Below are 14,318 nucleotides of genomic sequence, written 5' to 3'. Positions count from 1 at the left end.
CTCCATGTCTCCTCAAAGTCAACTTTTGCTGCATGAAAATTAGCCAAGAAAAAGAATACTTAATCCTTTGGAGGCCCAGAACAAGGAAAGATTGATAGAAGGTAAAGAAAGGAAAATGATTTAAGGGAGATGATTCCTTCCTCTGTATTGGAGAGAATAGTGAATAAATATTTATATTTAATTTTTCAGGTTTTTGTTTTGATGAGAGAAACAGTACTATGATCTTTTCCTGGAAAGCAGTATCCATTTGAACCAACAGCAATCTCTGGTAGGATGTCTCTAAATGACACAGAATTTCACCCTGCCTTCTTCCTGCTGCTGGGGATCCCAGGACTAGAAGCTGTACACCTCTGGATAGGCTTCCCTTTTGGTATTGTATATCTAATTGCACTCATGGGGAACATTACTATCCTCTTTGTGATCCAGAAGGATCCAAGCCTCCATCAGCCCATGTTTTATTTCCTGGCCATTTTGGCCACCATTGACCTGGGTCTATCCACAACTATCATTCCCAAAGTGATAGGCATCTTCTGGTTCAGTCTGAAGAAGATTGCTTTTGAAAGTTGCCTGACTCAGATGTTCTTCATCCATTTCTTCACAGGCATGGAAAGCATTGTGCTGGTGGCTATGGCCTTTGATCGATATGTTGCCATCTGCAACCCACTCCGATACAACACTATCCTTACCAATAAAATCATTGTTATCATTGCAGAGTTTGCTGTCCTGAGAAGTATGTGTCAGGTGACCCCAGCGGTATTTCTCCTACTGAGGCTTCCATTCTGTGGAAAACATATCATTCCTCATACCTACTGTGAATACATGGGTATTGCCCGAGTGTCTTGTGGCAATATCAGGATTCACAGTATATTTGGGCTGGGAAATGTTTCTATCTTGTTCTTGGATGTGGTTCTAATTGCAGTCTCTTACATGAGAATCCTCCATGTTGTTTTCCATTTCCCATCACAAGATGCCCGTCTGAAAGCTCTCAGTACCTGTGGTTCTCATGTCTGTGTTATCTTGGCCTTTTTCACCCCTGCATTTTTTTCCTTCCTCACCCACCGCTTTGGCCACAACATTCCTGGTTACATCCACATCCTTCTAGCCAATCTGTATGTGGTTGTCCCACCTGCACTCAACCCCATCATTTATGGGGTCAGGACTAAGCAGATTCGTGATAGAGTGATGAATGTCTTCCTTAAAAAAGTGTGATGCTTAAAAGGGAATTGAGGGAACCAGAATAATGAACTCTGGAGTGGGAGAGGGCAGTTGAGAGCCCACAGAGATCACTCTATGTACCATCTTTGGCACCTGTGCCATATAGGCCCACCATCACTGTCCTAAGTAAATAATGTAAACACTCACAGTTTCTGATTATTCATCTATTAAACAATAATAATATCTATCTCTTAGGACAGTGATGGTGAACCTTTGGCACAGGAACCAAAGACAGCATGCAGAACCTTCTCTGTGGACAAGTGGCCAGTCTCCTACCCTTGCCCACCTAAGTTCATTACTAGAAAGGCAGAGGGACTCTGGTGGAGTTGCTTCCCTCCCCCTCTCCACTGTGACTGATGACATTTTTTCACATCACCCTCCCCTCTGCCCAACCACCCAATGGGAGTGCACAGGGGTTTAAGCTGGTTGATTCACAGGCAGCAGAGATGGACAGAAGCAAAGTGCTGGAACCATCCCTCCCCGTTTCTACTTGCTGAGGACATTCTTCACTTCACCCTCCCAACATCCCTCCCCTGTGTGGTGTAAGGGCAGGGCAGAATCCATCTGGTACTCAGTAGGTAGGAGGGGTATGGCACTCAGGGTGTTGGTGGGAAGGGTATTTTGGTAAGGTGTCAGGTGAGTACAGCATTAGTCTGAGGGGTCGGGTGGGTATAGAACCCAGCATTCCATTTCTAAAAGGTTCACTGCCCTAGGGCTTATTGATTGATTGAAGATCTAATGAGATAATGTATTATAGTATTTATAAATAGAATAAATGCTCAGTCAATTTGATAAGCTTATAGGCAGGTGAGACTTTGGAACTTTGATGATAATAATAGCTAGTGTTTCTATGGTTCTAAGAACACCAGGGTTCATAGGTTAAATGGCTTCAAAAAAGCTGCATAGCTCTAATGTATATGACTCTGTATTTAAATTGAGGTCTTCTTGACTCCAACTCCAGTGGCCTTTCCATATACCAATTAGATGATGATCTTTATTGCTCTCCCTATGGGACATAGATATGTTCACTGGAATTTTGTTATGAGACTAAAGACAACTTTTGATAAATTTTTGTAATTGGGGCTATCCAAGGTGATAGGATCAATGAAGACTTTTGGAAGATGGACTTTTGTCTGAGTAGCAATTTCATAGATGGTAGAGGGTTTTTTAAAAAAGAAGACTAAAAAATTACTCAGTCCTTTATTTTTTTTTGTCCTTTTTTCTCTTGAATCTATCATCTGGAATGCATTGTTTGGGGACTGATGGAATTTGTCCCAGCATAGAAATAAATTTTCTGCTTTGTAGCAGAAACACATGGCAAGCTGTATAAGCTTTTCTAGGTAGGCTGAGAAAGCGCTCCAAGACCTCAACTTCTGCCTTTCTTTTTCCTTTCCTGAGAATAGGTCAGAAAATGGAGAACAAAGACTGTACTTTCCTATCTCAAGTAATTATAGCAGTATCTGGACAGGGATAGAATAGTAATAATTCTTACTGAAGCACATAATAGTAACAGATATATGCTTTTCATCTAGTCTGACAGGGAAATTCCTAGATATTATTCCTGAATTTCAAACACCTGCCTATAGGAGAGGCGATTATTATTTTCAAGGTAGCATGTTCCTATAGTATAGGAATATAGGTTTGTAAAGGAAAAGAGAGATTATTTGAACAGCACTGAGCTTGATGATAACTCATGATTAAATCAGAGTTCGAGAATTTAGTGATTTAGACCCTAAAAAAATAGATTTGATGTATAATGCATATGAGGGGGAGGACAGTGAGAGAGAGAGAGAGAGAGAGAGAGAGAGAGAGAGAGAGAGAGAGAGAGAAGAGAGAGCGAGAGAGAGAAAGAAAGAGAAAGTGAGAGATAATAAGCATTTACTATGTGACATACACTGTGCTAGACAGTAGACCCACAAGTAAGATATTCTAATGGAGAAAGATATAAAGGAGAATAAAAAGGTGGGGATGGGAGTGTATCCTCACATGGGCAAGGCAACTGGGAAAGAGGACAAGAATGATGGAAAGTTGTATTATGTGTGAGAGAAGGGGTGTTCCTGAGTCAAAAATTACTTAAGAGAGTCTATATATCTCCATAGCTAGAAAAAACAGCATCAGAAGGCCAAAGGTATTGATATGGAGCAACAAAAGATCATATTGTCACCATGCCCTACAATGTATAGGTACATTGTGAAAGAATTTCATTCCCTGCAGCACCAAAGTTTCCTGTCTTCTGTGAGGAGATTCTGGTTTACTGTGAATGTTTTATGAACATATCTTTTAATGAACTCCCAAAATGTTTTTAGCACTATACTTTTTTATAAAAGATGAATAAATTCAGTACTATACTTTATGTCCATTTGTTACCTGCAATATACAATTTATCCATGTCTGTGGAAATAATTATGGGTTAGGTCTGGAGATTTCCTTGAATAAATTCTGGGGAGAGTTAAGATGAGACAATGATAATTTGACCATTTTGGTATCAATCCCTGATCTCAGACCTCATCAATTTGACTACACAGTTTACAGGACTCTGAGCCATGAGCTATATATGTAAATCTTAAAATACTTTGAAAACATTAAAGAACTATGCAAATACCAGTTATTGTGATTATGTTGTATTTTTTCAACACAATATGAATAAAGCACATAAGAGAGATTGATGATTTATGAGAAATCATTTCTCCTACATTTAATGTATTCATATTCTGTCTTGAGAAACTATAAAACAAAACCACGTTGTTCTTGCTAAATACTAAATTTGCTTTAACAATGTTTTAGAGCACGTTCATCATAGCAACTATGCCATTTCAATATTTTCAATTTCATTATATAGTTGACATTGTGTCTCTAACAGGTGGAAGTGTTCCCTGAGTCACAGTTAATAAATAAACTTCAAATCAAATCACTCTTGTCAGTGAAAAATCCCTTGAAAATGACACTACAGACAACATTCAAGACTTTTAATAAGAAGAACCATATTATAACCGTAAGCAAATGAAATCTTTTTTGGACAGTTTTATTTCATAGGAAAAATTTTCATCAAACAAATATTTATTTAACTTCCATTGATTTCTCCTTCTGCCTTCAGAGGTCAAACAAAATCTTGCAATTCCTCTTCTATTTGGCAGGTTTTCAAGTTCCTTAGAAGAATAGGTTAAATCATTTTTGGAATGAAATACAAATAATGTTTATGTACTTTATATTCAGTTTTGTTGTGCTGATATGCATTTGATATAAAAACACAAGACTTTTCCCTTTCCCTAAGTAGAAGTTGCTCATGAGTTTCAAGGTTCAGTCTTTCTCTCAAAGTTAGAATGCCAAAGAGTTAAGTTTTATCATGATCACTGTTGATTGAAGAGAAACTCTGAGCTGGCTTTTAGAGATGTTTATCTCAACAAACACCTCTAATTGACTCCTGACAAGGAATAATATTTGCATATTAGCCTTAAGAAGCAGACTAACTGCTCTGATCCCATTTTCAGATTCCATCCTTGCAAATTTTAGGAGTTCTTATATAATTCTCTGTGCCCTATTTATGTGTAACCAGTCATGATCCCTCAATCCTATGAGGCTGCAAATTCTATTAACATTTATATAAGTTGTTCCATTCTTTCTTCTATGTTTATAAAAATGAATTGTTTCTTCAATTCTAGGTTTTGATATAGATGAAAGCAAGCGATTGACCCCTTTATTTGGCAGGTAGCAATCCTTTGTTAATAAAAATTATCTTGCTCAGAGAATTTCCTCCTTACTTTTTTCTTAAATTTTACCCATGACACTATTTCAACCAGTTCTCCTGTGGTCAGTTTCCAATACCCTAAAACATCCTACACATATTCCACTTAGTCACTGCCTTTCCTAAAATGTCTAAAATAGAAATCTTTATTCCAAACATGATCTGACTGGGGCTAAGTACAATGGGAATATTGCCTCACTTATTACACACATATTTTTTAAAGTCCATATCTTTTGTCTTTGAATTGAGACAGAAAGGCAGTAAGGGCTAGGCAATGGAGGTTAAATGACTTGGCCATAGTCACACACCTAGGAAATATCTAAGGCCACATTTGGAACCAGATCCTCCCAAGTCTAGGCCTGGATTCTATCCACTGTGCTACTTAGCTGCGCTGCCATACATTTTCTTTTAATGTAAGCTTGGATTACCATTTTTACTTCCATATCACACACATTTGCAATCCACTAACAATCTTATGTCTTTTTTCACATGAACATTTAAACATATTCCTCCATTTTGCCTTGTATAGATGGTTTTATCAGGATCCACATAATTCCATCCTATTAGAGTTAGCATGCATTTATTGCTTTGCATTATAATAGAGTCATAATTAGGAATTCTTACTCCTTGAATGGTTTAGGGAAGGGATGGGAGGTGTCAGTTAGAAGATAAATGTTGGGAAAGTGGCCTATCTAGTCAATGAGAAAATTGCTTGAGGAGAGTAGATGGCTCACCCCTAGAGTACAGTCAACACTTCTGTAGAAATTGTAATGAAGGTTGTCTCTGGGGTAGGGTGCCTGGTGATGTGACCTTTCAGGAGGTAGCTTGGAGCAGGGGGACAACAGAGTCACATCCAGCAGAAGACCTTGAGGCAAGGTGTGTGAACACTGTTCTCCACAAGAGAAGAAATGAGTCCCTCTCTTGGGGAATCCAACACCCTGTTTGAACATGGTTAGCTCCAGGGAGCTCCAAATCAGAATCCTTTCCTTATGGGATTACAGGCTGGTTATAAGTCCTCCCTTCTCTATACTAATTATATACAAGCCTCATCTAGTCACCTGCTAAGCATCTCAAGAGTTCTATCTCAGAAAAAGGACCCCAAAGCTACTAATCACAAAGCTGGTAAGTCTGCTCCAAGAGAAGGGTTGGCTTATGCTTGGAGTCCACATTGAGGGTCCAAGGTGGAGACAAGTAACTAGATGAGGAATCTGGGGGTGGATAGGAAGGGACAATAAGGCTGGGCAAGAATACAAGTATAGATAAGTGGATGAGAGCATGAGTGTGGGTTCTCCTATTTTCTATGTGTTTTCATACACATAAATTATCATGCAATTCTTGGGTTTGGTCATTAGCTGCTCTGCCCACTACTATCCAAGATGCACCTCATACCTTTAAGAGCTACTATTATCCCACCTCCAGTTAAGAAAACTATGCCAGGTATCTTTGCGGGTCAACCCATTTCCCCTTGAGTTTCTGAAACAAACACAGACTCTTACATGTTCATCTCTCTTAGTTTAAATTACTTCTCTCAAAAAATGTTATGGTCATCAGTACTTATTGACTTCTTGTGTTCCCTCAAGATCACATAAGATTATAGGATGTAAAACTAGAAAAGACCTTAGAGATCATAAAGTCCAACACCATCACTTTAAAAAATATGGACTTCTAAGATCCAAAGAATTGATATGAATTGCTCATAGTCATATCAGAAGTGAAAGTGAGGCTTTTAAGTTAAAAGGGATCTGTTTGAGTCACCTGGTTCAACTAAGTACTGGGCAATGGAGAAGCAAGGAAAGTGCAAAACATTCCTCAAGCAGTAAGCAATCAACTGGCAGAATGCTGGCAGGGAATGGGGATTGGATATTTAATATCATGGGAATAGAGAACTCCCAAATGAAGAAACTCCATCTACCAAAGAAGATAGCATTTTTGCTTTAATTTAAAAGCTTCAGAGAGGTGCTGATGACACTGAGATTTGAAGTGATTCATCCACAGTCACAAAGCTAATATGAATCAGAAGTAGGACTTGATCTAAAGCCTTGCTGGCTTTGACACCATTTCTCTACCTACTAAACCAAAGTTCCTATTCTATTTACTAAGGCATACTGCTATAAGGAGATGTACAAAATAATTCCAGGAACAGCACATATACGTTGTAATGAGGTTGTTGGTGGTTGGTGAAATATTATTGTTGTCTTGGGTACTCAAAGAAGACCAAAATGACATCATTATCCTGGGGTCAGTGTATAGTGTGTCAGATTGTGGGTCATCAGATCATTATGAGCTCAGAAGACTGCCACAGGTTGAGCACAAATATTCCAAATGAGCATTTGTCTCTAAGTTTGCACCTCACATTCCATTGAGCAATTGCAATTCTGCTTTGCTCATAGAGCACGATTCCCTCTTTGATATAGACTCACCATATTACATAGTCCTGTGCCACTGACTCCCTCACAATTGATACCAAATTTGTCAGACTGACCATTAGAGACTCCTTGTATCAATACATTGAAATATAGGTGAATAAGGAAAGGTTTCCCCTGAGAGATTGCTCCTGAGCTGAACCTCAAAGGAAGCTAGAAATTCTAAGAGTATAACCAAAGGAGGCAGCATATTCAAGATACGGATGAGGAAGCAAAGTGGTGTCGTGGACAGAGACTGGGACCTAGATTCTGGAAGAATGGAGTTCAAATCCAGCCTCAGACACTTAATAGCTTTTTGGTCCCAGGCAAATCACTTAACCTCTGCCTGCCTCAATTGTTTATTCAGTCATAAAATGGATTTAATAATAGTACTTGATTCCAAGGGTTGTTGAGAGGATCAAATGAAGTAATATTTATCATCATGTTTAGCACAGGGCCTGGAACGTACCAGGTGCTTAATAAAGGCTTGTTTTCTTCCTTCCTTTGGGAATGCAAATAGGACAGTTTGGCAGGTATATAGAGATTGCATGAAGGGGAATAGTGTGAATGAAACTTAATAGGAAGACTGGAGACAGACAGAGAAGGGTTTTAAATCACAGGCTGAGGAGTTTGTAATAGAGAGGCAATAAAGAGCAGCAAACATTTCTCCAAGAAGAGGGAGGGCATGGGCAGGTAGGTGACTCAGTGGATTGAGAGCCAGACCCAGAGACAGGAAGTCCTGGGTTCAAATTGGGCCTCAGACACTTCCTACCTGTTTGACCCTTGGTAAGTCATTTAACTCCCATTGCCTAGCCCTTACCACTCTACTGCCTTGGAACCAATACATAGTATTGATTCCAAATCATAAGGTAAGGATTTAAAAAACAAACAAACAAAAAATCAAGAAGAAGAAGGAGGGCAATCTCATGGTCAAAGGTGGGCTTAGTCTTACATTAAACCAGAGACCTCATAGACAAAGTCTTATTGGACTGAATTTTATTTATATTCTCAGTGGCTTTCTTCAAATGTTTTGATTCATAAACAAATAACTTCCCAACATTTCCCATGTCCCCTAATCATGCAGCCATCACAACTCTGCTGATAGCCCTTTTCCTCACACACAATTTACTCCAAAGGAAATGGATTGAATCTTCCCATAACTGTTGAAGAAAGCACCATTAAGAAACTCATCATTTGTTATGCAGGGAAGTTCAGATGAAAAGCACAGAAGCAAACAAAATTGCTTTAAAAACTGGTATCACTACTCACAAGAGAACTATGAGAACAGCCAGCTAGCTGGAACAAAACTATGGCTCCCATGCTTTCAATGAACAGTAGGGTGTCAAGTAGGAAGGCATTGGGGAGAGGAGCAGTTGTCCATGCTCTAGTCAAAGGTCTAACACCCTTTCTACCTCAGAATTATACATTATTGAAGACATAGAGCCAGCATGATACCAATGGAAGATTAGCCTATTAAGTCCTGAGAATTGATCATATGTTCTAAATTATCTAATAATGAATGAGGAATGATGTTTCACAGATGATATTCTAGGAAAGGGATTAAGCCTTAGAACAATTCAGGGAATATTCTTTGACAGTCATGATCACTAAAGAGATGAACTTCTTTATCCATTCAGTTTTGCTTTGGTGCCTGTTTGAAAAAAACAAAAACAAAATTTTTTCAATATGTTTGTTATACTTAGGAAAGGGAATGAATATTTATATAATGCCTACTATGTGTCAGACACTGTACTTACACTTGTAATAACTAAAATGGTGGTTTCCCTTTTCATACACTTTATACAAATATTTAATTTTATCTTTACAACAACCCTGGGAGATAGGTGCTGTTATCCCAATTTTATAGTTGAGGAAACTGAGGTTAAGTGACTTGCCTAGGATCACAAAGCTACAAAGAGTCTGAGGTCAGATACAAATTTGAGTCTTCCTGATTACAGGAATACTTAGATGGCCCAATGGATAGAGCAGTGAGCTTGGAATAAGGGAGATTCATCTTCATGAGTTCAAATCTGGCTCCAGACATTTGCCAGCTGTGTGACCTTAGTCAAGCCACTTAAACCTGTTTGACTCAGTTCCTCATTTGTAAAATGAATTGTAGGATGAAATGTTAAGCCACACCAGTGCCTTTGCCAAGAGAACTCTAAATAGGGTCATGAAAATAAAGATGTGACTGAAATGACAGAACAACAACAACTTTCCAATTTCAGGTTCATCACTATCCACCATACTCCCTAAGGAGAGCAGAATGGCTAGCCTCTGCCCTCAACCTCCTGCTTCCTCTTCCTGGCAGGAATCAAAGTATGCCTTGGTGAAGTTAAAAGGGAATAGAGCAGAGATAACTGTTATTTCTTTTTGGTAAGTCAAATCTATGTATAGTCTACATTGGCAAAATATAACACACAACCCCCATTGTTCATACATGTGTGTTTCTTATCAATTTACCGTGTATAAAACATACCATTTTTATTAAGTTCATACTTTTTTACTGTCATTGACAAAGGTTTTTGAGTGTTTCGCTTCTGACTCTATTTTCTCCAGAAGCCCTGTGATTTTTATTCTATGATTTTATATCAAATAATGACTTTTAAAGAATATGTATGTCTCATGATAGCAGACTGAACCAAGAAAAATATAGATGAATGATTCATATTATCCATATCAGGGCATGCAGAAGCCCATTGAGTTCTACTATTTGTACACATATATATAAAAGGTACCATGTTGAGGATTACTAAGAGGGGAATATTGCATTGAATTGCATTTGGAAAATGGCCCCAAAGCTTAAACATTTATTTAGCTGTGTGACTGTGGATACGTTACTGATATTCCTGCCTTAGTTTCCTCATCTGTCCAGGTTGTTGTGAGGATACAATGAATGAGATAATATTTGAAAAGCACTTTACAAACCTAAGCACTGTGTTAATATTATTTATTACTGTAACAATTACTAAACTTGAAATGTATCTCATAAACTTTTAATTACCTCCCTATATATTTTGTTCCCACTCCTACTCCCCAACTTCAGAAACTCTATAAACACAGTGTTATTGTTATAATTTATTAACAATATAACCCATAAAAAACAAGGCCATAAATTAATATTTACAATGTGTCAGTGACAAGAAAGATTAAAGTCAAACTCACCTTTAACCATTACTAAAACTACTAATTTCTTAATTCTGAAAACACATTCCCACCATTTAGTTCTATTTATATATTAATTAAAATTTGCTCTTTAGGATTCTTTTGATGTTGCTTTGCAAGACTGGGCTAAATACAATTCTCTTAATTCTCTAAAGCCTTTTTTGCTTTTATTCTTTCTTCAGTGTACAATGTGAATTGTGTACAATGTAACAGTGTGCAATGTAAAAATTGTGGTAAACTCCAGAAGTACTTACAGACTCTATGTAAAACCTGAAATAAACTATCATCATTTTAAATTACTTCTAAAGAAACAGAAAAAAAATCTATAACACTGTGAGAAGCTGATGTGACAGAATCATTAAGAATTATCATAAAGAATAATTAAGAACATTGGAATTTATTTCTCCATGCCACAAAAATCATCAATGCATCCTGTTATAGACACTATATGTAGTAAATGTTCTCTTCCCAAACAGAATATGATTACTTTAAGAAAAAGGATTATTTAAGTTTACTCTTTAAGTACCAATAAGTGCTTAACTCATAGTAAGCACTTAATAAATTATTATGGAGTTATTTGATTCCCTTGAGAATTGCGGTACACAAGGCTAGTTTGTGGGTTGCCATAGCAAGTCATTGTGAGGTATATCCTGAAGTTTTTGGATGTGTCCCAAGCATATCTAAGTTTCCTTACATGCTCCCCTTGTAGAAGAATATTTCTTAATATTTATATATACATTAGTGGTTTCATCAGCCTTTAGAATTGCCAGTGTGGAAACTCCTTCTACTGATGAAACTGTCAACTTGCCCCTCACTTTTATTAGAATGGGAAGCACTAATCTACTAAGTGACTTGGCCATGGCCAAATACGTCAGAGAGAGAACTACTTCAACTTTGATCTTACTGATTTCAAGGTGAGACATTTATCCACTACACTATGCTACTGCCTCTATGTGTGTATGTGTTGCTTTATATCTATAAACACAAAACAGGATGATTATTCATTAAATAACCATTTTTTTATTTCTACAGGATACTAATTGCCAAAGAGAAATTGGACAAGGTGTCTTCATAGGGATGGAGAGTCTGTCTCTGAGAAGCAAAATTCCAAGCCTCTACTAAAATGCTTCCTTTCAATGATACTGAATTCCATCCCATCTCTTTCTTGCTACTGGGAATTCCAGGGCTGGAGCATTTCCACATCTGGATTGGCTTCCCTTTCTGTTTTGCTTATCTGATTGCTATCATGGGCAATATCACTATTCTGTTAGTGATTAAGAATGAACATAGCCTTCACCAACCCATGTTCTATTTCCTAGCCATGTTGGCCGCCATTGACTTGGGTCTATCAACAGCCACCATCCCCAAGATGTTGGGCATATTCTGGTTTGATCTGAAAGAGATCATCTTTGGAAGCTGTCTCACACAGATGTTCTGCATCCATATGTTCACAAGCATGGAGACCATTGTGCTTGTGGCTATGGCCTTTGATCGGTATGTGGCCATCTGCCTCCCACTTCAATATAGCAGGATACTGACAAATAAGATTATTGGCATTATAGCAGGCTTAGCTGTTTTGAGGAGTTTGTCAATGGTGGCTCCACTGGTGTTTCTTGTCCTGCGCCTGCCTTTCTGTGGGCATCACATCATTCCTCATACTTACTGTGAACACATGGGCATTGCCCGGTTGGCCTGTGCAAGTATCAGAGTCAATATTTTCTATGGATTGGGAGCCCTTTCTGTCATATTATTGGATGTGATTTTGATTGCAATATCTTATACTTGTATCCTCCAGGCTGTCTTCAGACTCCCTTCCTGGGATGCTCGATTCAAAGCCCTCAATACCTGTGGTTCTCATATCTGTGTCATCTTAGCTTTCTATTTCCCAGCACTTTTTTCCTTTCTTACCCATCGCTATGGCAAGAATATTCCTCAGTACATTCATATATTCTTGGCCAATCTGTATGTAGTTATACCACCTGCCCTCAACCCTATAATCTATGGGGTCAGAACCAAACAGATTCGAGAGCAAGTATTTAGAATTTTCCAGAAAGAATCACTATGAATAAAGAAACCAGAAGATTAAGGACTTCTTATCTTTTCCTGTCTGGTTTCACTCTTTTAGAGTCCTCTACTCTGAGATTTACCTTTATAACATTACTAAATCAATAGTCCTAACATCAAATTTAACATATAACAAGTTTCTCAAATTTTTGAGTAGTCCCCAATTTCAATAAGTCTGTTCTCCTCCACCAGGTTTTGAAGACCTCTCATATTATCATACTTACTGAACTAATTTTATTTTCTCAATAAAAACATTATACTCTGGTGAGGTCTATTTTTTTTGGACTGAGTAATAAAATATAATGAAGTATTTTAAATATATGTTTTCATTAGCAAAAATCTGTCTTATTTTCTACTTGTCCATCATTGGAGAAAAAAATAAAAAGTGAAAAACAACAAAGCCTTTATAATGAATATACATAAAACAAATTGTTGGGTTGTTTATGTCCAAAAAATGGTTTAGTCTGGACTCTGAATTTATTTTTTCACTCTCAAGGAATGGAAATCATTCTTCCTAATCTGTCCTCTACTATCATGAGTAGTCATCTTAAAAATCAATATCCTTGAGTTTTTCCAGTTGTTTCTCTTTATAATAATGTTTTTAAAATATAAAGTGTTCCTCTAGTTCTGCTCACGTCAGTCTAAATTTAATCATGTCTTCGTAGGTTTATCTGAAACTATCATTTTCATTGTTTCTTACATTCCAATATTTTTCCATCATGTTCAATTACCATAAATTTGCAGTCATTCCCCACTGATAGGCCCCACCTTCATTGCCAAATTTCTTTCTTTCCTAAAATAGTGGATGGATATATATTTGTATGTGTGAGGTTTTTTTGCTTGTTTCCATAACTTTAGAATATAGGTATATTAGTGGAATTGCTAGCTCAAAGAATATATACAACTTGGAAACTATTGAATGAGTTTTAAATTGCTTTCTACAATGGCTAGGCCAATTTGTAGCTTCACCAATAGCACAAATATGAATTAATTATTATCTGATAATATCCTAATTATCAACCTATTTCTCCTAAGTTCTCTATTTCTGTGCTTTGAACAAAGTTTTAGAAACATCTTTAATTACTCTCTCTATCTTCTTTCTCCATCTCTTTCTTCTCATCTAATCAGTTGGGAAGTTCTGTGACTCTATCCCTTCAGCATATTCCACATCTGTGCTTCCTAACACCACCATTTGAATTGCTCCTGCTAGCCTCTTCAGGTCTCTTATATTTCTTCTTGAAGAGATTACTATAGTAACACATACACACTGCCTACATCGGTCTTACTTTTCATCAACCTAAATATGATTTCAATTTCCAGGTAATCTTTTAAATATATTGCTGTGATTATGCCTCTTCTCTATTCAAAAAATTAAGGGGATCCTAATTTCCTTATAAATATGAAAAAACAAATTAAATTGGTGTTTAATATGTATTTACATATTTGCTTAACCTTGCGTCCATGCCACTGGCCTACCATATGTTGATTATTTTCAATCTACTTATTCCTTTCTATATACTTTTGTTCATGCTGTATTATTACATTCCTAACATGGACTCTTTCCCATCCTGTCTCAATCTGTTGATGTCCTCTTCTTTGAAGACCCAACTATGAGATTCTATGTTCGTGTTCCCAAAGTGGAATATAGTTTCTTTGAGGGAATGGCTTACTTTATTATCATCTTTATATCCCCAATATATATACATGTATGATAACTCACATTTAGTAGA

At 37.2% G+C, this 14,318-nt stretch overlaps 2 protein-coding genes across 2 annotated transcripts; both read left to right on the top strand.

Moving 5' to 3' along the window:
* Positions 1–267: 267 nt before the first annotated feature.
* On the top strand, positions 268–1,311 carry LOC100024028 (olfactory receptor 52E8-like). The gene has a single exon (XM_007491160.3). The coding sequence runs from the start codon at positions 274–276 to the stop codon at positions 1,207–1,209; it is 936 nt and encodes a 311-aa protein (XP_007491222.1). The 5' UTR covers positions 268–273; the 3' UTR covers positions 1,210–1,311.
* Positions 1,312–11,647: 10,336 nt separating this feature from the next.
* On the top strand, positions 11,648–12,589 carry LOC100618224 (olfactory receptor 52E8-like). Its single transcript, XM_003340993.2, has one exon. The coding sequence runs from the start codon at positions 11,648–11,650 to the stop codon at positions 12,587–12,589; it is 942 nt and encodes a 313-aa protein (XP_003341041.2).
* The last annotated feature ends 1,729 nt before the right edge of the window (positions 12,590–14,318 follow it).

The sequence above is a fragment of the Monodelphis domestica genome, chromosome 4 (assembly GCF_027887165.1).
Source record: "Monodelphis domestica isolate mMonDom1 chromosome 4, mMonDom1.pri, whole genome shotgun sequence".
Lineage (NCBI taxonomy): Eukaryota > Metazoa > Chordata > Mammalia > Didelphimorphia > Didelphidae > Monodelphis > Monodelphis domestica.
Note: the sequence above shows the minus strand (reverse complement) of the source record. Positions and strands in the feature narration are given on the sequence as shown.

Coding starts and splice junctions, on each gene's coding strand:
- LOC100618224 (XM_003340993.2), top strand. CDS start 11,648: ATGCTTCCTTTCAATGATACTGAATTCCATCCCATCTCTTTCTTGCTA.
- LOC100024028 (XM_007491160.3), top strand. CDS start 274: ATGTCTCTAAATGACACAGAATTTCACCCTGCCTTCTTCCTGCTGCTG.